Source organism: Thamnophis sirtalis, unplaced genomic scaffold (genome assembly GCF_051295495.1).
Source record: "Thamnophis sirtalis isolate CommonGarterSnake01/CBP01778 unplaced genomic scaffold, rThaSir2_p1.2 scaffold_8, whole genome shotgun sequence".
Lineage (NCBI taxonomy): Eukaryota > Metazoa > Chordata > Lepidosauria > Squamata > Natricidae > Thamnophis > Thamnophis sirtalis.
The window spans coordinates 16,474,448-16,498,432 of record NW_028261388.1 but is presented as its reverse complement, the minus strand read 5'-3'; the positions used below and the strand labels follow the sequence as shown (position 1 = coordinate 16,498,432).

At 41.7% G+C, this 23,985-nt stretch overlaps 1 protein-coding gene across 2 annotated transcripts in view; it reads left to right on the top strand.

Moving 5' to 3' along the window:
- The first annotated feature begins 212 nt into the window (after nt 1–212).
- PDGFD (platelet derived growth factor D) overlaps nt 213–23,985 on the top strand; it is a 194,741-nt gene continuing 170,968 nt past the window's right edge. The window contains exon 1 of one of the 2 annotated variants that reach the window (XM_087721150.1): nt 213–793. In XM_087721150.1, the coding sequence (XP_087577276.1) occupies nt 661–793 (133 nt within the window). In that variant the 5' untranslated portion in view covers nt 213–660. The remainder of the gene's footprint in view (nt 794–23,985) is intronic. The other variant, XM_087721149.1, reaches the window with a different exon arrangement.

The following is a 23,985-nucleotide window of genomic DNA, read 5'->3' as shown; positions in this document are numbered from 1 at the left end:
CTCTGCCTCGGGCACCCCCAGAATTGCAGAGACACCCATTCTGATCGCTCTCGAGCCAACTTCGTCGGAGACCTGGGGGGAAAAAAAAACACTCCGCGCCTGGCCAGCCCAAGAAGGGCAGCACGACTCGGCAACGGTAGAGGGCGAGGGGGGCGTTGTAGCCTTCGGCTCGCTCGCCAACCTTCCCTTCTCCAACCTCCCCCCCTCCACCTCCCGCCCCACACATAAACACACCGCAGTGCGCGCGTGTGAGGGAAACTCCCCTCTTTCAGGATCCCTTTTCTTGCCTCAGCGGCCGGTGGCGGACGGGGAGACGCGAGAGGTGGAGCGGGGGAGAAGTTCTGCGGGTCTCGCCTTTTGTACCCAAGTCTGCAAGCCCGGGATCTCCCCACCGCTTTAAGCCCTGCAGCCATTCCGGCTGAAATCTCGTTTTCCCCCGCTCCCCTTTTCTTTCAAAAGTTTTTTTCTCGACTTCGGAGGCGCGCTCAGAGACTTAAGAGGTGAACGGGAGAAAGGCAAGCGGGTGCTTTGCCGGCTTGAAAAGGGACTGTGGACCAGAAGATCTCCCACCCATTAGCCAGAAGATTGGTGGTCGCCTTCCTACTGCTTCTTTTTTGTTTTCTTTTTAAAGACTTTTCATCTGGGCGCCAAAGACTCCCGATGCAAATGCTAGCGCCGTTCCTCCTTTACGTGGTAGCCTGGGCCACTTTTTGCCCCCAGCAGCAGGGATCCGCCGCCGGCAGCCAGAGCGGGTCTATCAGAGCCTTGCGCGCCTCGAACCGGCGGCGAGATGGTGAGTGATCTTCTTTCTTCACCTATTCCTCACTGATGGGTGAAATTGGCCAGGCGGCCGCCAAAAGCTGAAGGTTGTGGAAGCGCGCCCCCTACACGTTCTCCTGAGAGGTGCACTTGAACGGGGAGAGGAGGGGGGGGGGAAAGGTTGTTAGGGTTGGAGCTCTGGGCAAGGCAACTTTTATTCAACTCTCTCTTTATTTTTCGGACTACCTTACAGCCAGATATTTCCTACAGCCAGTGTAAATGTTCACAGAAGTAATGCATGGTCTTCCGACATTCAGATAATGATGTATATTACTATAATATACAGTACAGTGAAAAATTACACTCAGGTTGTGAAAAGCAAATACATATCGTGTAAAGCAACAAGAGTAAGAATTCTTTATGGGTCAAATGTGATTGGACTCACAAGGAATTTGTCTTCGGTGCGTAAGCTTTCAATGCACATTAAAAAAGACATTCATCAAGAATCCTAAGATACAACACTTAGTGATAGTTATAGGATACTAAATAAGCAATCAAAAAATCATACTAGGAAACGAAATCAAACAATATAAATCGTAAAGATACAAGCAACAAGCTTATAATCATAAGTAGAAGGAGATAGATAAGAGGAGGATGAGAAGAATAATAGTAATACAGTCTTAGTAAATAGTTTGACAGTGTTGTGGGAATTAGTTATGATGGCATGCAGGGGAAAAACTGTCCTGGTGTTTAGTTGTTCTGGGGTGCAATGCTCTGTATCGTCGTTTTGAGGGTAGAAGTTGAAACAATTTATGACTAGGATGCGAAGGGTCTGTAGATATTTTCACAGCCCTCTTTTTGACTCCTGCAATATATCTTTTCAAAATAACTTGAAAATAAGTCTGGATCTGATAAAATAGAATGTTACTTTCAAGAAAAGATGCTAATCTTCTGTTAGATGCTCAAGCAAGATTTTCCTATAAAGGTGCGTAGCTTTTCACAGATCCACATTCATCCACGCTGCAGCAAAAGTTATAGGCACAATTACCAATCCAGAGGAATAATGCCTAGCAAATCCTGCCCATTAGAGGGACATCCAAAAGAATGCATCTTGCATAGCATTTCAGGGTAATTGGATAAGTGCATCCAGCTTTCGCAAAATCTTTTGGCAGGACCATTTCTTTCATTCGGCTTTTGCATAGAATTATTGCTTTTGTAGAAAGACCAGAATGAAATCAAGGCAGAAATTGTGTCTGGTAACGCTAAATTAATTGACCTTTTTAAAAACATGCTGGCAGCGTATACATGCTTAGGCAAGACACAGCCTGCGAAAATCTTCCTGGAGAATAGTATTTCCACATCATGGATACACTCTGAACTGAGTTTATATCATATAGAAGTTCTTTACATCTAAAAAAGAATCCATGATTATGAAAAGCTGGCTTTCTGTTCTTTAATCAGATAAGACAATGAAAAGTGTTATCAAAGGCTTAACACGCTCAAACAACCTACATTGCCACCTCTTGGATGTTCAAGACTTCCCACAACACACAAAAAAGGATGAAGCAGTCATAGCCTGTTGTTATTTAAAGTGTATCATCTCAAGTTTTAGTTACTTGCAGTTACTTATTGCTTATTTCAGGGGGCAAAGCTGGAAAGTAGTGTTTTCAAAAGTTTCAAGAGTTTCTTTAAAATTTGAAATGAGCTAGGTAGACCAAAAACTGATTGATTATGCACCATTAAGTAGTTTTCAACTCCTGGTTACTAAATGGATATATTTTCTCCATAATGTTCTATTCATGGTACTTCAGGTCTTAGAATAACAGAGTTGGAAGGGACCTTCTAATCCAACCCCCTGCTTAGGCAGGAAATACTACAGTAATTCAGACAAACAGTTATCCAACATCTTCTTAAAAACTTCCAATGTTGGAGCATTCACAACTTCTGGAGGCAAGTTGTTGCACTGATTAATTATTTTAACTGTCAGGAAATTTTTCCTTAGTTCTAAGTTGCTTCTTTCCTTGATTAGTTACCACCCATTGCTTCTTGTTCTACCCTAAGGTACTTTGGAGAATAGTTTGACTCCATCTTCTTTGTGGTAACCCCTGAGATATTGTAACACTGCTATCATGTCTCCCCTAGTCCTTCTTTTCATTAAACTAAGACCCAATTCCTGCAAGCGTTCTTCACAAGTTTTAATCTCCAGTCCCCTAATCATCTTTGTTGCTCTTCTCTGCACTCTTTCTAGAGTCTCCACATCTTTTCTACATCATGGCGACCAAAACTGAATGCAGTATTCCAAGTGTGGCCTTACCAAGGCATTATAAAGTGGTATTAACACTTCACGTGATCTTGATTCTATTCCTCTGTTTATGCAGCCTAGAACTATGTTGGCTTTTTTGGCAGCTGCTGCACACTGCTGGCGCATATTGAAATGGTTGTCCACTAGGACTCCCTATCATAGTTACTACTATTGAGCGACAATTCATTTTCCGACAGTCCATTCCCCTTACTGTTAGTCATCTCCTTCTTTTTCCTTTTAACTTTCTTAGTATTGGAACCTTCTCTAGAGAGCTCAGCCTTTGGTTGATTTGTCAATGATCCATTGTCTTGTTTTCATGGCTGTTCAAGGTATTCTCAGAAGCCTTTTCAAGAGGCATCCACAGTTCAAGAAATATAATTCTACTCGTAGACAACTCCTATTATGCATAATAGAATGCTCTCTGTATTACCAACTATAAGGTATAAAAGTACAAGTAGGTTTTCAAACTTCTCAGAACACTTCAACAGACAAGCTGCTATTAAAAAGCTAACAACAACAAAAATAGGCTTTTGAGAAAGTTAGATGTTTGAGCTATGGAGTGAGACTAATTTCTAAGATCAGAAGCCCTGGAATTTAGAAGTGTGCCCTCAAACTATTTTCCTGATCGGGTAATAATGATTCAGAAGCAAAAGAAGTGATATTTCCTGGTTATGATAAAATGTTACACGATTCCTTTTCAGATAGACTCTTACCCTTCAAAGATATTAATAGAGTTGTAAGTTATCTTATACATTTGGCATCAAAACATTCATAGACTGAAGCCATTGGCACCTTTCAAATGGCATCTTCTATTTTTGAGATCTCCAGAATCACACTGCTGAAATTCATCGTCAAAATTGAAACTTTCATCTGCAGTGCGACAGTCTCTTATTCTTTCTACAATTTAGGACTTAAGGTAGTGAACTTTTATGCCTTCTAAGCCAGATATGGCCATGATGAGAGCTGCCAATGTACAGGTATGACTTGACTTTCAACCAAAATTGGAACCAGAGAGTCTGTGGCTAATGAGACAGTTGTAAAGTAAGTTGCGTCCAATTTTTTGCAGTGATTGTTAAATAACAATTACAGTCATGAAGTGAATCACGCAGTCGTTAAGCAAAGCTGGCTTCCTTCATTGACTTCGCTTATCAGAGGTCACCTAGGAAGGCCTCAAGTGGTGATGGTGATGGTTATGATCACATAACCCTGGGATTTTGCAGCCATCATAAATACATGCTTCAAACACACATTGATTTCATGCATGCAGCTTCCAGCACACCTTCTTGGGCAGCCGCAGTGAATGGGGTGCAGAAATCAACTGGGCTGTGTGGGTGGGGTGAGTGAGCCAGTGAGTGCAATATATAGGATGAGATAGCGCTGGAGTGGGGAGGAGGGGGCGAGCCCAGCCGTTGGTCGGAACTACTGTCTTGCCCAAACCAGTCTGAACTGGCAGCAGCCCACCTCCGGTTATATCTTTAAGGGTCACTACATGAATGGTTTTAAATCAAGAACGATCTGTACTTTGTTTTAAAAAGGACTATGGAAATGATTGGAAAATGAATGAATTGATGGCTATTGCTTCAGACGTCAGGATAATACGAGAAGCGGTTGATACTTCTTGATCTCTACCTGCTGGGAGAAATGGGCTCATTTTTGTGGGACAACTAATTCTCCTGGACTGGATTAGACAGGCTTTTGGTGTGATCCAGCAGGAGACTTGCTGCTATGTATGTTTCTTTGCCAAGTGTCCTTCATCATCCATATTTCCCACTTGCCAAGAGAGGTGAATTTTAGTCTACAGGAGTTCAACCTCCTCTCTATGCTCAAAAATAGGATACTGGTGCAGAAAACTAGTCCTATGACTGGCTGCCCAGAGATTTCATCTATGGGCAATTATATTTCACTTGCAGATGGCATTCAGCTACCTTATTTAATAACTGAGTATCAGTCTGTAAGGTTCCATGATACGTTTAAGCCACAATGAGCCAAATATAAGACTTAGATGGGGGCTTGAATAACAATCAGCGTTTAATCTTTGATCAAAGTTTAAAGACAAACATATCCAAGGATATGCAGGGAAGAACTACGCCACTTCAGGGGAGATGTTACCCCTTATATATGGTTAAGAATAGTTATGAAACCATCAGTTATATCTCCAATTCTGCCATATTTGATTTGTGTATCCTTTGGACAGGATAAAGCAGTGATGGCTAACCTTCTTCTAAAGGTGTGCAGAAATTGTGTGTGTGCACACTATTGCGCACGGATGCATGTCCACCGCACCTGCACATGTGCGTATGATCCCACTGTGCATGCACATGGGACCCCCTGCGCGGTCCTCCAGGGGAGGCTGTTTTCACCCTCCCCAGGCTTCAGGAAAGCCTCCCCAGCCCTCTTCAAGCCCAAAAATCAGCTAGCCAGCGCACGCATGCACGCTGGAGCTGAGGGCTGCCGTTCCGGCAAATTTGGCTCTGTGTGCCACCTGTGGCACACGTGCCATAGGTTCGCCATCACGGGATAGAGCATCTTAATTATCCCCTTCAGCTATCTCCTTATCTCTTGCGGCTCCCTTTGTTCTCCCTCAATTGATCACTCAAATCGCTCTCAGGGGACATCAAAAGGGCATAATATATGTGTTTTTCAGAAAGCAAATGTTGACATGTATGTGTTACAAAGGTTTACAGAATCACAAATAACAAGTTTCTAATAAGTCTATTCTGATATTATTTAGTCTATCCTTATTACTATTCCCCTTCAAGTCAGAAAGCAACAATTCAGAGTCAAGAACAGCTTAAATTTGTGCTAGAGGAATTCCCCCCTCCCTTGTTTTTTTATTTGCTTCAGTTGAGGGAGGGAGTGATAGAAAGCAGCTCAGCATTCAAGCCCCCCCTCCCACTGCTAGATTGGCACTCCCTGCTGGATTTCTGACTATTCAAATGCTAAGACTTAGAATAAACTAACCTTACAACATGGGGGAGGGGGTTCCCTTTGCAAATCGTCACAGAGATCTCTGCAGCTGCAGTTTTGTGGCCTCACAAGTCTTAAGATTTTTACTGATTCAAATGAAAGAGGAAGGGAGAAAAAACACCAATGTATTTGTTTCGGTTAGGGAGGCGGGCAGTTTTAAGTAGCAAAATGAACACAGAGGGGGAACACAAGCAGTGAAGATAAATTTTTGCCCTCCGGTTGTGTAAATATTTTTTCAAAGATTTACAGCTGCAAACAGCTGGACCCTTAACACTTCCCCTTAGCAGATGTTTACCAAGGGAAGTGCTTGAAGAAATAATAGCAAGGAAGTTCTTCCTATTGCTGCAGAAGGTATTGTCTTTCCTTTCAGTCAATCAACTCCTAGTCTCTTTCTCTGATGTCATATTCTTCCAGGGTAGGGCTGGCTGGTTTTCTCCTCTGTTCCTATTTTCCCAGCATTTCAGCCTCCAGGCATTTAAGTGATGCTCTCTAGTTCCTGGATGGAGGGTGTGTTTAGTCTTATTTGGAATTATCGCCCCAGGCCAACAGGAGCTAGCCTTGTGTCCTGCCAATTTCAGGTGCTCATGTTTCATCCAGGGACTGAGTCTAGTTAGAGCCCCTGCAGGCAGAGGAAATTTGAACCTTCTTCCCTTTTCAGCTATAGCTCTTGAGACACCCCCCCCCTTAAACAATCAACCCGAAATTGCTGGCATACAATAATAGATGAGGGATCCTCCCTGTGTTCCCCACCCCACAAAAAACCCCTTGCATTTTGTTTTATAAAGTTTGCCCAGACCTGAACATGTTCTAACATACTCCTTGAGAGCTAGGGCAATATTCAGTAAAATATTCCAGGCTCTGTCTTGTCCAGATTTCAAAAAACCTTTGCTGCTTTGGAGAAAATAATAACAATATTTTTTAAAAAAAACCCATTCAGCATTTCATGATCCACTGATAGAGAGCACCAGCTTAACTGCTGGAAATTCTAAGGCAGGAAGACTTTTTCCTACAATCGAAAATAACCATTTGGATCACTTTTCCTAGAAACGTTTAGGTGAAAGATACTTGTTATAGCAGTTGAACAGAATCGAAGAAGGCTCCTTTGCTTTACAAAGTCAAGCACGACAGAGCTAAATGTTGTAGTCTTCCAGAACAAGGGTCTCCAACCTTAACAACTTCAAATCCCAGAAATCCTCAGCCAGCTTTGCTCTGGAAGCCGTTTCTGGCTTCCAGGGGGCCTCCAGAGCCCAGGGAGGGCAAAAATGCCCCCCTGCTGTGGTGCAGGAGGCTGAGTAGGCCATCTCCCAGGGCCACACCTACCCAGCAACTGGGCAGAGAACTGGTTGCTAAAAATTTTCAATCCCACCCCTGGTTAAGACATATGCAGGGATAGTTCTGCTTGTCTTAAAGTAAAACCAACAACTATTTTTATGCCACTTCATAGAGGAACAGATGGATTATGTCAGAGGTTCCTGTGAATTACATCTCATTTCATCAGATGTACAAAATGCCCTTACTTAGTATGTCTACTTACACACAGACATTTATGACTTAATGGGGGTTAAGTACAAACAATGAGGTCAAAACCAAGCAAAATGCAGAAAGCAGAGACAGTGATGAATACCTGTCAGTGGCCATTCACAAAGCATCCATTGAACCATGATACAGCCATCCTTGCAGAGGTTACATAATTAATTTGGATGCTTTTAAATAGGTTGTTTATTCTTGCTCAAATCCTAGGATCCATACCTCTTCATAAATTGTGTTACTTTGCAGTTCAGTGGTTTTTACTCCGAGGGTAATATTTGAAACATGGGATAAAATAGACGGTAGTCTGTGAATGATTACATCAGTATAAAACTTAATATTGTCTTTACTACATCATGTCCCTTTTTTCTTTGGTAAAACTGTGGATGGAATTGGAAAACATGCAGTTAGTCCTGGACATACAACCACAATTGAGCCCAAAATTTCTGTTGCTAAATTTTTAAATGGGTTTTGTCCCATTTTGTGACCTTTCTTGCCAAAGTGGTTAAGTGAATCACTACAATTGTTAAGTTACTCTCATTGGCTGTTAAGTGAATCTGCCTTCCCTACTGACTTTGTTTGTCAGAAGGTCGCAAAAGGTGATCACATGACCCTGAGGTACTGCCTGCAACCGTCCTAAAGGTGAACCAGGTGCCAAGCGCCTGAATTTTGATCACATGACCATGAGGATGTTGCAACAGTCATAAGTGTGAAATTGGTCATAAGTCACTTTTTTCAGTCGTCGTAACTTCGAACAGTCACTAAATGAACTGTTGTAAGTCTAAGACTACCTATACTAGTAAAAAGCTGCATGGTTTACACATAATGTAAAATTTGTCTTTCCTTGTCTTGGAGTCCGTTAGAAATGTTGGTCTGAAGGTCTCTATCCCACTGGATGTACCGTGAAAAATAGTAACTTATTAGGCTGTGGAAATCATTATTTTTATTGACAAGGCAGCAAGTTCTTCAGTGCAAGGCAGGGGTGGGTTTCAGGCGGGTCACGGCGGTCCCCGCGAACCGGTTGGTCGGCGAACCCGGAAGTAAGTAACTTCCGGGAATGCTGAAGTTTCTTACCCGGTTTTGACGAGTTCTGCGCTTCCACGCATGCACAGGATGCATACAGCGCCTGCGCGATCCTCCAGGAGCAGCTGGAGCATCGCACAGACGCTAGTACGCATGCGTGCACTGCGTGCGTGCACGAGGACGCCGCCGGCCCCGTTCCAACTGAACCGGTTGGAACGGGGCGAGAAACCCACCCCTGGTGCAAGGATAGTCATCATCAGTGGTGGGATTCAAAAATTTTTACTACTGGTTCTGTGGGCATGGCTTGGTAGGTGTGGTGTGGCTTGGTGGGCATGGGAGGGGAAGGATACTGTAAAATTTCCATTCCCTCCCCATTCCAGGGGAAGGTTACTGCAAAATCCTCATTTCCTCTCGATCAGCTGGTACTTGGGAGGCAGAGAATAGATGAGGGCAGGGGCAGTCAGAGGTGGGATTTACCGATTCTCTGAACTACTCAAAATTTCTGCTACCGGTTCTCCAGAACTGGTCAGAACCTGCTGAATGCCACCTCTGGTCATCATGATAGTTATCAAACCACTGGAATTCTCCGGATAGTCTCTTAGTGACCATCAGACTCCACAGTAGCTTTGAATGTCTTGCTATCCAGAAACAAAATGATCCCCCCCCCAAACCCTTAGAGGAGCATCTTTAGGAAAAAGAGCGACTACCACCCTTGCCTTCTGCTGCATTTGCCATGGCAGCCATTTTGTGAGAATATCACAGTACGCAATGAAACTAGACTGGATGGCCTTTTCCAACACGGTGTTTCTGTGCCTCCAAAATGTCATACTAATGAGTCAGATGGAAATCTAAATCCTGTCTTTCCTCCGGCAACTCAAAGCTGCATTCATTGTAATCCCTTCTCCATGCCACCCCCCAACACACAAATAACCCTGTGACATAGGTTAGATTGAAAGATAACCGCACCTGATGGCAGGACAAGAAGCAATGGGTGGAAACTAAACAAGGAGAGAAGCAACTTAGAACTGAGGAGAAATTTCCTGACAGAACAATTAATCCGTGGAACAACTTGACTCCACAAGTTGTGAATGCTCCAATACTGGAAGTTTTTAAAAAGATGTTGGGTAACCATTTGTCTGAAGTGGTGTAGGGTTTCCTGCCTAGGCAGGGGGTTGGTCTAGAAGACCTCCAAGGTCCCTCCAACTCTGTTATTCTATTCTATTCTATTCTATAATGGTTGGCTGAAAGCCATGGTTGAAATTTCATGAATTTCAATGAGAGTTCCTCCCAGTCTTAATCCACACCTTAAGGACCACATCACAGAGGTTCGGAAAGGTTTGCCCACTCATTTCATAGTAGCTTTTGAAATGCAGCTGCACAAAGGTTGTGGTGGGAGTTGCTTCGAGCAAATGCCTCTAACAATTCCACTGGATCAGCGCGTACCTAAATGCCTGCCTTTGAGCTCCAGAAGAACGAAGAAAATTACCAATGGGGCTCATCTGTAATCAATATGCTGGAGTTCCACAAAGCACTTGGCAGTCAGTGTCTGCCTTGTTTTATCAGATAGATGTATATCATGCCAAAGCAGATATTTCAATTATAAACTCGCCAGTTAGTCTCAGAGTTGCAGAAACCAACTGCACAGTCTTTTCAGCACAAATCATTTAAGAACCTTTTAAAGTGATTGTCTCTCATCACAACATTTTTATGGTTGGAAAAAAATATCACCGATAAATAGATTTCTAGTTCTGAAAGAATGGCATGATGGCTGCCAAAGACAACAGTGAAATGCTCAGCTACACATTAATGTAATGACACAGCAGATTTAGATAGATAGATAGATAGATAGATAGATAGATAGATAGATAGATAGATAGATAGATAGATAGATAGATAGATAGACAGACAGACAGACAGACAGACAGACAGACAGACAGACAGACAGACAGACAGATGATAGATAGTCAGTGTGCATGCATAGAAAGAAAGACATTTTATTCAAAATTGCAACTATAGCAACAAATATAAGTTCCAGTATTAAAATATTTTGCTTCGTTCTGTGTTTCTAAGTCAGCTTTAAGTGCTCTCTTTTAATTGTAATCTTCAGTTCCTTTTAATTCTCTCTAGTATCCAACCTTCAAAGTTCCATCCTGCCATGTTTTTTTTTAAAGAATTCAAAACAAAAGCATTTTCCCACGTGGAGAATTTTTATAATGAATCCCAAAATCTTATTTCGAATCCACCTGTACTCTTACTTCTAATTTTCCAAAATCAAAGTTCTAATAATCCTTTTGCTGTTTATCAAGTTTTGCTCCTAAATTCTTAAACTTCTATTCAAAACCTTTTTTTTGTGTGTGCTAAGGATTGATAGAAAATTGCCCAGTGTTTTCAGATTTGATGATGCAAAGGTTCCTAATAGTTGAAAAGTAGCTATATAAGCGATTTCCAAAAAGTAATTAGAAAAAGACCTATGTGAATCCAGTGTCCCTTTTGAAGGTGCTAACTGTGGTTTGAACAGGATGATAACCCCTCCTTTCCCAGACCTCTAAAATTGCCAGAGACCACTGTCTTGCAGTCTCTTTATCAGGGAAAAACTGTCTAGAACTTGGGTGTCAAACTCAATTTCATTGAGGGCTGTATGAGGGTTGTGTTTGATCTTGGGGGGCTAGGGGGCGTGGCCAAGGTGGATGTGGCCAGCTCAACATCACTCATTGAGGCTACATTTTCAACTGCAATGGCCTCCTGCAGCCCTCTGCCAGCGAAAATGGAGAACAGAGCCTCCTTGGACTCACAGGAGGCTGTCATGGCCAAAACAGAGCCCAGGGTGGCCTTGCACAGCCTCCCTGAGCTCCATTTTAGTGGGCAGAGGCACTGTGAGTCAGTTCTTCACTGTTTTCAGGGTGGCCCCATGGGCCAGATCAGAGGTGGGTTCCTACCAGTTCGCACCTATTCGGTAGAACCGGTTCGTCAAATCTACCAAACCGGTTAGAAGAGGTTCCACCAGTGGACCCGGAAAGCCGGCCACACCTACAGAAGAGGTTCCAAAAAGTTTTGAAACCCACCACTGGTCCTTGGATATGATTATTCTACACTATCATGCTCATATTTATAAAACTCAGTGCCTCTGTGAAAGGTAAGGATGACTACTGCGTTTGTGGTACAAGCAGAACATTGCGTGTGTTGAAGTTGTTTTAACGCAAACCAAAGATGCCTTTTAAAAAACAAGTTTACATCATATTCTTATGCATGCCAGTGCTGTGTGTGAGGTAATTTAAGGTGGTTCTGACAAGTGTCGTCGGCATCTTCATATCTGGTCACATGGGCGGCAAGCCACTCCCATCCGGTCACATGGGTGGCAAGCCACTCCCACAAAGGAGGCCACACCCACAGAATAGGTTCGAACAATTTTTGAAACCCACCACTGGGCCATATCTAAGCACACCATGGGCCAGATCTGGCCCCCAGGCCTTGAAGTTGACACCTCTGGTCTAGAACACTGGTGGATGATTTTGAGTCTCTCTTGAGAGGAAGCGTGAAAAGCTTTTCACTGGCTCTTTACTCTTCCTTGGCTATCAGCTCTACTTTTAGAAGACCTGTCTTCAGTTCACCATTTCTTCCTTGGAAGTCTATGAGTAGCAGATTCTCAAGGCAGAGTTCTCCCTTTAGTAGAGACAGTTGTGCCAAAACAGCCCAAGTGGAAAAAAACAAAAACAACCTCCCTCATGATAAAGATATCATCAAGATATCAGAAGGAGCTGTGGTGCTATGGTGGTTAGAATGCCATATTGAAGGCTAATTCTGCTCACAGCCTGGAGTTTGATCCTGGCTGGCTCAAGGTTGACTCAACCTTCCACCTTTCCAAGGTCAGTAAAATGAGGAGCCAGATTGTTTGGGCAATATGCTGACTCTGTAAAACGTTTAGAGAGGGCTATAAAGAACGATGAAGTGGCATATAAGTCTAAGTGCTGTTGCTATAAGACAGTGATGGTTAACCTTTGCAGGACCGAATGCCCAAATTGGAATGGGTGTGTATGTACATGAAGGTACATGTGCTGGGGCACCAAAAACCTGAAGACCAGTTGGGTGATATGTGCAGGCCTGTTTTGGGGCATTTTGGGGGCCCTTTTCAGGATATTTTCTGGGCTATTTTGGGGGCCATTTTCAGGCCATTTTTGGCCCAAAAAACAACCTGAAAATGGCCCCCAAACAGCCTGTAAACAGCCTATAAATGGCCTGAAAACAGCCTGGTTTTTGGCTCTCAGCTAACTAGTAGTAAATCGGTCAGGAACCCATCACTGGATATCATGATAAAGCTATCATGTTAATTTCACTTAGAATGAACAAAAAAATAGGAAACCAGGGAAGCTGTGGTTTATGGGAAAGATGACAGTACAATCCCCCCCCCCCAGGTCATTCCTGCCCTTCCTTCTCATTAAATAACTTCAAAAACAGCACATTTGATACATAGGAATTCCTGCAACAATCTCTTCTCCATTGAAATATTTATGAAGTACATTTTCTTTGATGAAATGAAATGAGAACACGTTGGACAAATGCAAAATGCCTCTGCTCAGCTTTACTTTAAATTAGCTTTCCTCATATTGACATGCCACCGATGTGTTGGACTCCTGTTCCCCTTCATTTTGAACCAGCGCAGCTGTGCTTTCTGAAACACAAGAAGGTATAATTTAAGACTGTGCTTGTGGTTTGTTTTTGTTTTTTTCTCCTTGCACAAAACCTCTGGGTTAATGCCAAATGTTACCTCCCCCCAAATACTAAACTTGGTCTCCATACCCTGGTATGTTGGCCATGGATATGTTCTGCTTTTTGGCCCTTCTGCTGTGGCTGTCACTCTTGTTTTGATTCAATTTCACTGTTGTTTGTAGACAGGGGTGGAATTGAAAAATGTTAGCAATCGGTTCTCTGCCTGGTTGCTGGGTGGGTGTGGCCATGGTGGGCGTGGCCTACTTGACCTCCTGCACCACAGTGAGGGGGGATTTTTCACCCTCTCCAAGCTCTGGAGGCTTTCTTCGAGTCTCCAGGAAGGTGAAAACGGCCTCCCCATGGCTCTAGAGGCCCTCCGGAGGCTGGAAACGGGCCCATTTTTGGACTTCCAAGAGACCCATTTTTTGCCCTCACAGAGCCTCCTCACGGGGGCCCTGCATGTACCTGGCAGGACAAATGGGCCGCATGGGGAGGGGCAGGGTGGCCGCCCCACCAGTCCTTGCAACAACCAGTTCGGCAAACCAGATGTAAAATTAACATCCAGTTCACCCGAACTGGTGCGAACCGACTAAATCTCACCCCTGCTTGTAGATTTTTATTTCGACAAGCCAGGGCCGTATTCTGTGACACTGTAGGACTTGGGAAACTGAGACAATGGAATTCTGATTCAACTGCTGTCCATTTAAGATAAAAGAGTGTAGATAGTTTTGCAGTATTTGTTTTGGAGCTGCAAGGTGAGGAAACACAACCTTGTGAGAAATCCGGCTTTTTTGTGTGTCCTAGATATTGGGTTTTATCTTTTGCCAAGGATGGAATGGGGCAGCAGGGATGGCTACGGGGTGCACAAAATTGCTGCCCAGGATGTGGAAGTGACACGGTTTTACTTTTTGTAACTGCATTTGAACTGTTGCTACATTTTAGTCTGAAGGGTTTGATATATCTTCTTGTGAGTCACATTAAATGCCTCTGTGTGGCAGTAAGGCAACGTAACATTAATTTTGATGAATGACTGAATGGATAATATGGACTGAGTGAATTCATCGTGGGTCACTGCAGCTCTTCTTGAACTAAAATCTGACTGCAGGCTTTCCTAATTTGATACCCTCCAGACATATGCTGCATGCAACATTTTGGATATTCACTTAACTCATTTGGAAAGGCATGAGATTGGAGGAGGTTAATTATACTACGAAGATTTTTCATTTCCCATTATAAGAATAGAAGCCCAAATAAACATGTGCAACAGATATTTCTCTTAGCACAAAGCATGACATTTCCTGAGGTTCTTGCAAATAATAAATTGTCTATGACATCAGGTTTCCTCTTCTATCTGAGTAATCTCTAGTCTCATTCCTTGGCACTGATCTCCATCTCACGTTTTAAAAGGCAATTTCCTACATTTGTGCTTTAGCAGTTTGGGATCCTGAAAAAGGAGCCATCCGACTTGCTGAATCAACTTCCTGCTTGCTTACAAATCCTTCTATCCTGCATCTTAACAATAACAGAATTGGAAGGGACCTTGGAAGTCTTGTAGCCCAACCCTCTGCTCAAGTAGGAGACCCTATGCCATTTCAGGAAAATGGCTGTCCAATCTCTTCTTAAAAACCTCCAGTGATGGAGCAGCCACATCCTCTGTAGGCAAGCCCTTTTACTGAATAATCAGGAAAGTTATCCTTACTTCTAGGTTGGTTCGCTCTCTGATTAGTTCCCATCCATTAGTTCTTGTTCTGCCTTCAGGTGCTTTGGAGAATAGGTTGACCCTTCCTTCTTTGTAGCATATATTGGATCATTGTGTTGTGGCTCACCAGTGGCCAGCAGAGTTGGCAGCAGATTTGGACAGTGAGGAGGTTGGGGAGGAAGATGGGCCAGTCCTGGAGTCTGGGGAAGGCTCTGATGAGGGCTCTGTGTCAGAGGCAGAGCCGTATGCCAGTTATCAGCTGCCTTCAGAGTCAGACATCAGTGAGGCAGATGAACAGCTGGAGCCTGTTCCCAGTGTGCGCATGCACAGAGTTGCCAGATGAAGGGACCAGCTAAGGAACAAGGGTTGACTTTGGAATAAGTCCACAGGTGGATGATGAATGGTCCCTCCCATAGGGAATAAAAGAGGAGCAAAAGGGGAGTGGAGTTTGCAGGAGACAATCAGTTCGCTTAATTGGTTCGTGACTCTCCGAGACTCCTTGCCAAGTTTTGCAGATATCGGCCTGTCAGCTCTCCAAGCCAGATAAGGTCTGTGACTGTAAATCCTCCCTTGAAAGACTTTGCTGGATGTGAAAGAGCAGAATTCACAGTAAAGTAATAAAAGGGGGTTTTGTCGGGACAAAGATTTTCCTTCATGCTCTTGGGAAGCCTCAATCAGAACACATTGCTATCATCTTACTCCTCGTCTTCATAGACTATATGAAAATGAGAGAGAGGGTAGGAGTAGGGGAGAGGTAAGGGAAGAAAGAAGGGGAAGGAGAGGAGGAAGGAAGTAGAGAAGGAAGGGAGGGAGAAAAGAAAGGGAAAATAAGGTGGTGTTACAACAGGGGCTAGGGATGGTAAACAAAACAACTCAAACTGTATATTATAACCTTTTAAATGGAATAACAAAAGTATAAGAATGGCAAAGAAAAAGAATAACTATGAATGTATACCTATAATTGTATGTAAGAGAATAAATGACAGTAAGAATATAAAACACAATATAGGTAAACAATATTTGGTTATAAATAGCTAAGTATAAATAAATATAGAATTGTACATAAAAATGGATAACGAATAAGGAGACCATGAATGCAAGATAGAAATGTATAGAAGGGAAAACACTAACTGTAAAGAAACCGATACGGAACTGCTATATGATATATGATGGAACTTCTTGTTCCTACGTTGTGTTAAGTCATGTGTTTGTTTTTGTTGATGTGTTGATGTGTTTAAAATAAAAATAAAAAAAAAGAAAATGAACTTCATGGAAGCATAAAACTACCTACCTAAAAAGAATAAAATGCAACAAGCTTGACCTTAGCCCTCCCCACATAGAAAATGATAATATTCCCAAGCAATTTAGTAACTCCATTTGTCATTCAGAATATTGCAAGAGGAGATCTGGTACCTGTTGCCTCTTCGTATGACACTGTCTTGATCCACAGCAGAGTTGCAACAACGATGATGTCACAGAAGGTTATGGAAGGAAGAATCAGCCATTGAAACACTAGGGACTGATAGTATCTTGCTGGAATGTTAGTCTGGTGACAATACAAGAGAAATGCCAAGGGACTTGCACAGTGCTTCCCCATGTATTGTTTTCATTGAAGTCAGTGGGACATTTTTGACCTAAGTTATTTCCGGATTGCCTGGTGGCGACAACATTGATGTGACAGGAAGCCGTGTTTATTTTTCCCACATGGCTCTCTGCTACATGGGGGGGTCAAGGAAGGTTCATATGAAAGGGCCATGAAGAAGCTTTGAGAGACTTTGCGGCTGACTGGAAACCAAGTGGAATCCGTTGCAGTCATAACAATCATATGCTTAGGAAACAGTTGGTTACTTCTCTGATTTAGATATGCTAGGATGTGACATTCCTGTTTTTCGTAGAAAACACTTTGGGGCATAAGAGAAGTCATTGTTTTAACCTTGGATTGTTAAATGATTGGCCAATCATTTCAGCATCCAGTGTTTCAGCTTCCAAAGGACATGCGTCACCCCTAAAAAGCCTAAATGAAATTTGCAAATACTAATTGCTGTAAAGGTCACTATTTAGAAAGTGTAATTATAAATTGAATGGAAATTTATTTATTTGCTGGCTATAGTTCTATCCCGCCTGCCCTTCAGGATTTCATGGTTCTTACACACCTATTTCAGTTTTTACCCACAATAGCCACAAAATGAGGCAGAGCAACCTAAACAAGACCTACCATATTTTTCAGAATATAAGATGCACTGGAGTATAAGATGCACCAAGAGACAAAAATTTTAAAAAAAGTTTTTGCACTCTGCAGATCTCCCCAAAATGGCCCATTTTTTGCAAAAACGGGCCTGTTTTTTGTCAAAAAAAGGGCATGCATAGCCTTTAGGAGGCTTATAGAGTACTCCTGGGGGCTAGGGGGGAATGAGCAAAAAATGGCCCATTTTTTGCTCATTTTTGCCCTACCCAACCCCCAGGAGCCCTCTGGAAGCCTCCCAAAGGCTATGCATGGCCATTTTTGCAAAGGGGGTGGGGTTTTGGGAGGCCAAAAATGCTGTATTCAGTGTATAAGACGCACCCAGATTTTCACCCTCTTTTTTGAGGGAAAAAGGTTCATCTTATAGTCCAAAAAATACAGTAAGTCACCCAGTGAATTTACGTAGTCAAAAAAGATGTATGTTTGGGTCTCCCTGGTCTTAATTTGATGCCTTAAGTATTATACTATACTCTTTCTCATATTATTATAAAGAGGAAAACTGGACCTGAACTGAACATCTCTCTTATATCCCTTTTCTCATTGTTAGCAATGAAGATGTATGGACTGCAACTTCCACAATCCCCCAATCAGCATGTAGAAGTCCATGCATCTTCAAATTCTCAAGATTCAGCAACACGTTCCTTATCCCTTCAAATAGACCAATCTGTGACAGCTCTTCATCAACTCAATTGTTCCTTAACAATTAGGAAATGCAGCCACTTTTCTTTGGACCAAGCCATGCTGAAATTCACAGATGATTTAATGAGAAATGTTTTGTCAGCCCCATGCACTTTGATTGATATTTTCTGTCTTTTCTTAAGGATATACAGTATTTCATGGGTTACAATTAATATTGGGGCTGGAATCAGGAAAGGGAGAGAGTTATATTTGCGTTGTATCTGATGTTTCATTCATACTATATTGGTTAGTTATGTATGCCCTCAGCCCAATTTATTTAATGGTTCAATTGATGTTGATGTTTTAATCTAGTTAATGAATTAATCTGGGTTTACTGAAGGTGTTAGATATTCTTCTCCCCCTCCCCACCTGAAAAGAACTCTGTTCCAACTGCCAGTTGCAGTTGGAACAGAGTTTCATAGCGAAGCATGGGGATAAAGCTAGTGGATCATATAATAAAAATTGCACAAAACTGAACACCTTGCCATCATAATGTATTCTTTGGAACAGTCTTTCAGGGATAAAGTTGGTTGATCTGTAGTTGAACTGTGTTTTCTTTCCACTACAGTCTCTAAAAAAGTCATTTCCTTAGAAAAGTGTCAGAAAATAGATCTTATTGGTTTTTTTTTAAGTTCTAATAACTGCATCTTAGAACAATTATGGCATGCAGTTAAAAGGGACTAGCAGTAAAATGTAACATTGATTATGCCTAAATGTCCACATTGAAATGAGATGGATCAGAGAGCAGCAAAAATGTATGTGATCTTACCAAGCAGCTGATTTGATTTTAGGCAGTAACTAGAAAATATTATGTTTATTTATTTATTTATTTATTTATTTATTTATTTATTTATTTATTTATTTATTTATTATTTATTTATTTATTTATTTATTTATTTATTTATTTATTTATTTATTTATTTGAAAAAAGAAAAAAGAGAGAAATGAAGCGAAGTTTCTTGTCAGCAGGGTAAGTAAAGTAAATTATCTGTGGTATGGAAAACATAAGTTTGGGTCTTCCCCCCAAAAGTTCTAAAGCTGTTTCAAAATCACGCTCTGCGCAATGATCAAAGCAAACTTTATTCTGTTCATATTTCCTCTGTAAACACTGTGGTTTTTCAAACTTTTCCTGGATAGATTTCTTAAGCTTTCTACTTAACTTTCTAATCAACCGTGACTCCATTTGTACACAGTGATATTTTCCTACTTCTTACAAATCATAAATTGTTATGTGAAGTTTGTGGCATACACTCCTAACCATTTATATCCATTTATCAAGGAAAAATTTCTATGCATAGGAGTCCTTGAAAAAAATCTGTTTCTAGTTAATCTGTATTGTTGCTTTCCAGTAATATCACATTAAAAAATTCAATAGCTTGAGCTGATAGAATTCAGCACTTAGTTCCCTCTCCAACATCACAAGAAGTTAAAGATCCACAGTATTCCATACACAAAGGAGTAGGGGCTGTTTATCATTATTTGTATTGTTATCTTCTACCTTTGTTTTCAGTTGAACAGATTCCAACTCATTTCTTATGCTTCATACATTATGAAACTGCAAGAAACATAAAAGGGAAAGAAATCATAAAGTAAAGGTTCTCCTTGCACATCTGTGCTAATCGTTCCTGACTCTAGGGGGCGGTGTTCATCTCTGTTTCAAAGTCGAAGTGCCAGTGCTGTCGCAAGACATCTCCATGATCATGTGGCCTGCATGACTAAATGACGAAGAAGCACGGAACACTGTTACCTTCCCACCAAAGGTGGTTCCTATTTTTCTACTTGCATTTTTACGTGCTTTTGAACTGCTAGGTTGGCAGAAGCTGAGACAAGTAATGGGAGCTCACTCCGTTATGCGGTGCTAGGGATTCAAACTGCCAAACTGCTGACCTTTCTGATCGACAAGCTCAGCATCTTAGCCACTGAGTCACTGTGTCAGAAATCATATCCATTAGCTAAAGTGACTGGTTTATTGTATATATGTACAAGTAATTCTTGAGTTACAATTACTCGTTTAGTGACTGTTCAAAGTTACAACAGCACTGAAAAAAGTGACTTATGACCGTCTTTCACCCTTACAACCATTGCAGCTTCCCCATGGTTCACGTGGTCAAAATTCAGATGCTTGGCAACTAGTTCATGTTTATGACGGTTGCGGTGTCCCTGGGTCTTGCAATCACGTTTTGTGACCTTCTGACCAGTGAAGTCAATGGAGGAGTCAGATTCACTTAGGAACTGTGATACTGACTTAACAACTGCAGGGATTCATTTAAGAACTGCAGCAAGAAAGGTCATAAAATGGGGCAAAACGCACTTAGCAACTATCTCACTCAGCAACAGAAATTTTGGGCTCAGTTATGGCCATAAGTGGAGGGCTACCTATGGAACATATTTTAAGTTTGAATTGTCCCAAAGCCACAAGATACCCCACCCTGCTGCACCAATGTTGGAATGAGCCATTTTAACCTTGCTGTAAGTCAGGGGTGGCAAACTTGATTTCATTGAGGGCCACATCAGGGTTGTGTTTGACCCTAGGGGGCTAAAGTGGGTGTGGCCAGGGTGGGCGTGAGCAGTCCAATGTCACTCATGTCGTGGGCGCCTGTGGTGGTTTCAAGTGCTCTGCCAGCAAAAGTGTGCTGTCAAGCTCTGTTTTCAGCTGCAACAGCCTTCTGCAGTCCTCTGCCAGTGAAAATGGAACTAGAGCTCTGTTTTTGCTGGCAGAGGCTCCGCGGGCCGGTTCTTTGCTGTTTCCAGGGCAGTCCTGTGGGCCAGATCTAAGCACTTCGTGGGGCAGATTCAGCCTATAGGCTTGGGCCCGTGTCTTCAACCAATCAATAGTGTTTTGAATTTCATTTCTTATTCTGCCCAGTAATGATTACCCCACTGAATTCTAGATAGTCTGCATATGTGAAAAGCATGGCTTTCATTCCATATAATGACTAAAAATATTGAATGGTGGAGACCTTGTGTCATCCCAACTCAATACTTCACTCTAGTTTGATCAGAAGAATAAGTACATATTCCCCTCTTTAAAGCAATAAGGAAAAAAAGCTGACTCATCCTTGTCATGCATTTTTTGGGAATGGTGGAAAACTTCAGCAAAATAGATTTAAAGGGTGGGGGGAGAAGAACTGATAAAATTAGTCAACAAAGCCACTAAGTTAATTTAGTAGTCATGAGCAGGGCTGCCGAGAGGATTATTATGTTCTGGAACAAGACTAATATGGGGCCCCTCACCTACACATGGACACAAACATCAATAATGTCATAATTGTACATTTATTAATTACATTCAAACATACTTGCAAATCTATTAAAAAGAAGACAGGTACTTCTGTAAAAGATAATAAAAACAATAATACACATTAGTATATAAACAAGTTTTTTAGAGTTTAGAGTTTAGAGTTTTAGAGTTTTATTTCATTTGTATGCCGCCCTTTTCCCTAAGGGGACTCAGGGTGGCTCACAACTCAAAGAAGGGAAAGGGGGATACAGACAGTTTAACAACAACACAAAACGATACATAGTTAAAAAAACGCAACAATTATACAAGTTACTGAAGTACCCTACTGGGAAGCTGCCAACCCCTCACAGCACTGGATGAGTTCAGCGCTCCGCCGCCGCTGCCATAGCCCTCACACGATTGATCACCGGCCTTCGTGTTCTGCATGTGCATACCTTCCAAACTGGCCCCGGCGAAGGTGGCTAGAAACCGCGAGTCAACTTGCTAACCAGAGAGCCAATCTGCTGCACGCCGTCAGCTGCAAAAGTAGGAGGTGCTATCCTGTTGGCTGAGTTTCAGATTAATAAAGGTTATGTCAAACAAGGCTGCAAGGTGGTTTGGCTATGCACACAAAGTATAGAGTATGAAGTATATATCCAATATTGTTTTTCTTTTTAAAAATTTGGTTTTGTAATTTTTTTTAAAATCCCCTTTATGGGCCCTCTTTGAGCTCCATGGGCCCTGGAACAATGTACCATATTTTTCAGATTATAAGACACACCAGTGTATAAGACGCACCAAGATTTTGAAGAGGCAAATTTAAAAAAAAAGTTTTTGCACTCTGCAGACTTTCCAAAAACGGGCCCGATTTTTGTCAAAGAAGGGCATGCATAGCCTTCAGGAAGAGTGCTTCTGGGGACTGGTGGGGGCAAAAAAGAGCAAAAATCAGCCCATTTTTCACTCATTTCTGCCCGCCCCAGCCGCCAGGAGCACTCTGGAAGTCTCCTAAAGGCTATGCATTTGTAAAGGGGGACGGATTTCAGGAGGCAACAAAATGCTGTATTCGGTGTATAAGACGCACCCAGATTTTCATCATCTTTTTAAAGGGAAAAGGGTGCGTCTTATACTCCAAAAATATGGTACCGGCTGAACCCCCCCTCTCCTCAGGCCTGGTCATGAGATGATAAACAACATCAATATAATAACGGTGACTCTGCACATTGACAGGAAAGTTACTCTAATTTTGAGATGATGGGATTTCAGAACCAGAAGTCATCTTTATGGACGAAGTATGATAGAAAATGACAGTTAGCAACAGTCTACTTATCTTTGTGGCAACACCAGAATGCTTTTCTATGGGCAAGAAAGTGTCCAATTTGTTTAGAAGTAATTTACTGCTTTCATGACCTTATTATAAATTAGTGTGATATCAGCTGCTCTTCACCTCATGTTAATGACCAGTAAATAAAATGTTAATTTACTTTACAGGTTTGTGTTGCAAAGGTTTCAGATATTTATATGGTTTTAATGAGTGTCCAATTTGCACAATAGGCTGAATGGATGACTATTAATAAAAGCATCTTCGCAAGGAGGAGATAATTATAATGCATCAGATGGTACCATTATTTGAGATGGGATTTTGTTCTTCTACATCTCTGTCTTTTAAGGAGTATATATCTGCCTTTAGCTACTTGGATACCCTAATGCCTGAGGAACAGAATATAAATTTTCTAAACAGACAAATCTGCTGCAAATTGGTTTATCTGGGAAACAAGGGTACTGGATATATGTTTATAATGTGCTGGGCACCTCACAGGATAAAAATAATTATACAACAATTATATACTAATAACAAGAGGCGTGGTGATGCAGTGGTTAGAGTGCAGTACTGCAGGCTACTTCTGCTACTTGCCAGCTGCCAGCAGTTTGGCAGTTCGATTCCCACTGGCTCAAGATTGACACAGACTTCCACCCTTCCAAGGCCAGTAAAATGGGGACCCAGATTGTTGGGAACAATATGCTGACTCTGTAAACTGCTGAGAGAGGGCTGTAAAAGCACTGTGAAGTGGTACATAAGTCTAAATGCTATACTATTTCTATGGCAGAACTGATCTAGAAGACAAACATCACATACACAAACACACATACACACACACAAAGACACACATACACTGCCAAAGGATCTCCAACATACTAACCTAATGTCGATGAGAACTAGGTCTTGAAGGTCCTCTGGAATACCATCAGGATGGAAAATATATTTGTCCTTTCCTCAAATATCCTTGGTTATTGGAGGTACCTCAAAAGACTGAACTGTATGTAATGATTTTCAAAATAAACAGGGAGCTATGTTCGGGAGATCGTTATCTCAATAAATGTGACAATTTGTTCATCTTCCTAGAATGTTTTTATTTTCTGGAAGAAAACTTCAGCAATCTTTTTATATAGCTATTGCCTCCCCCTCTCCCCCCCCCCCCGGGTAATATTTAGACATTTATTATTTCTACATCCCTAAATTATGCTTTTAGGATTTGGAGTTCTGAAGATTAAACATTTTGAATTAATATGGAATTTAAGTGGAGCGATAGTGAGATATAGTACGCTGTAGAAATTCTAAGTTTATTTATTTGTTAATTTTTTTAAAACACAGAAATCTTGTGACTTTGGGTGGTCATAAGAACATCCATCATGCAGCAATATGAATTAAAATGGGGATATCATCAAAATAAAATATTGTAAATTTAAATTAAACAGCAGCCCAATAAGAAGGAAAACTTGGATGTCTCTATGTTGATTGGTTGATTAATTGATTAGTTGGTTATGAAAAGTCCTTTGGAAGAGGTCTGTTTTGGGAATGAGGGCCA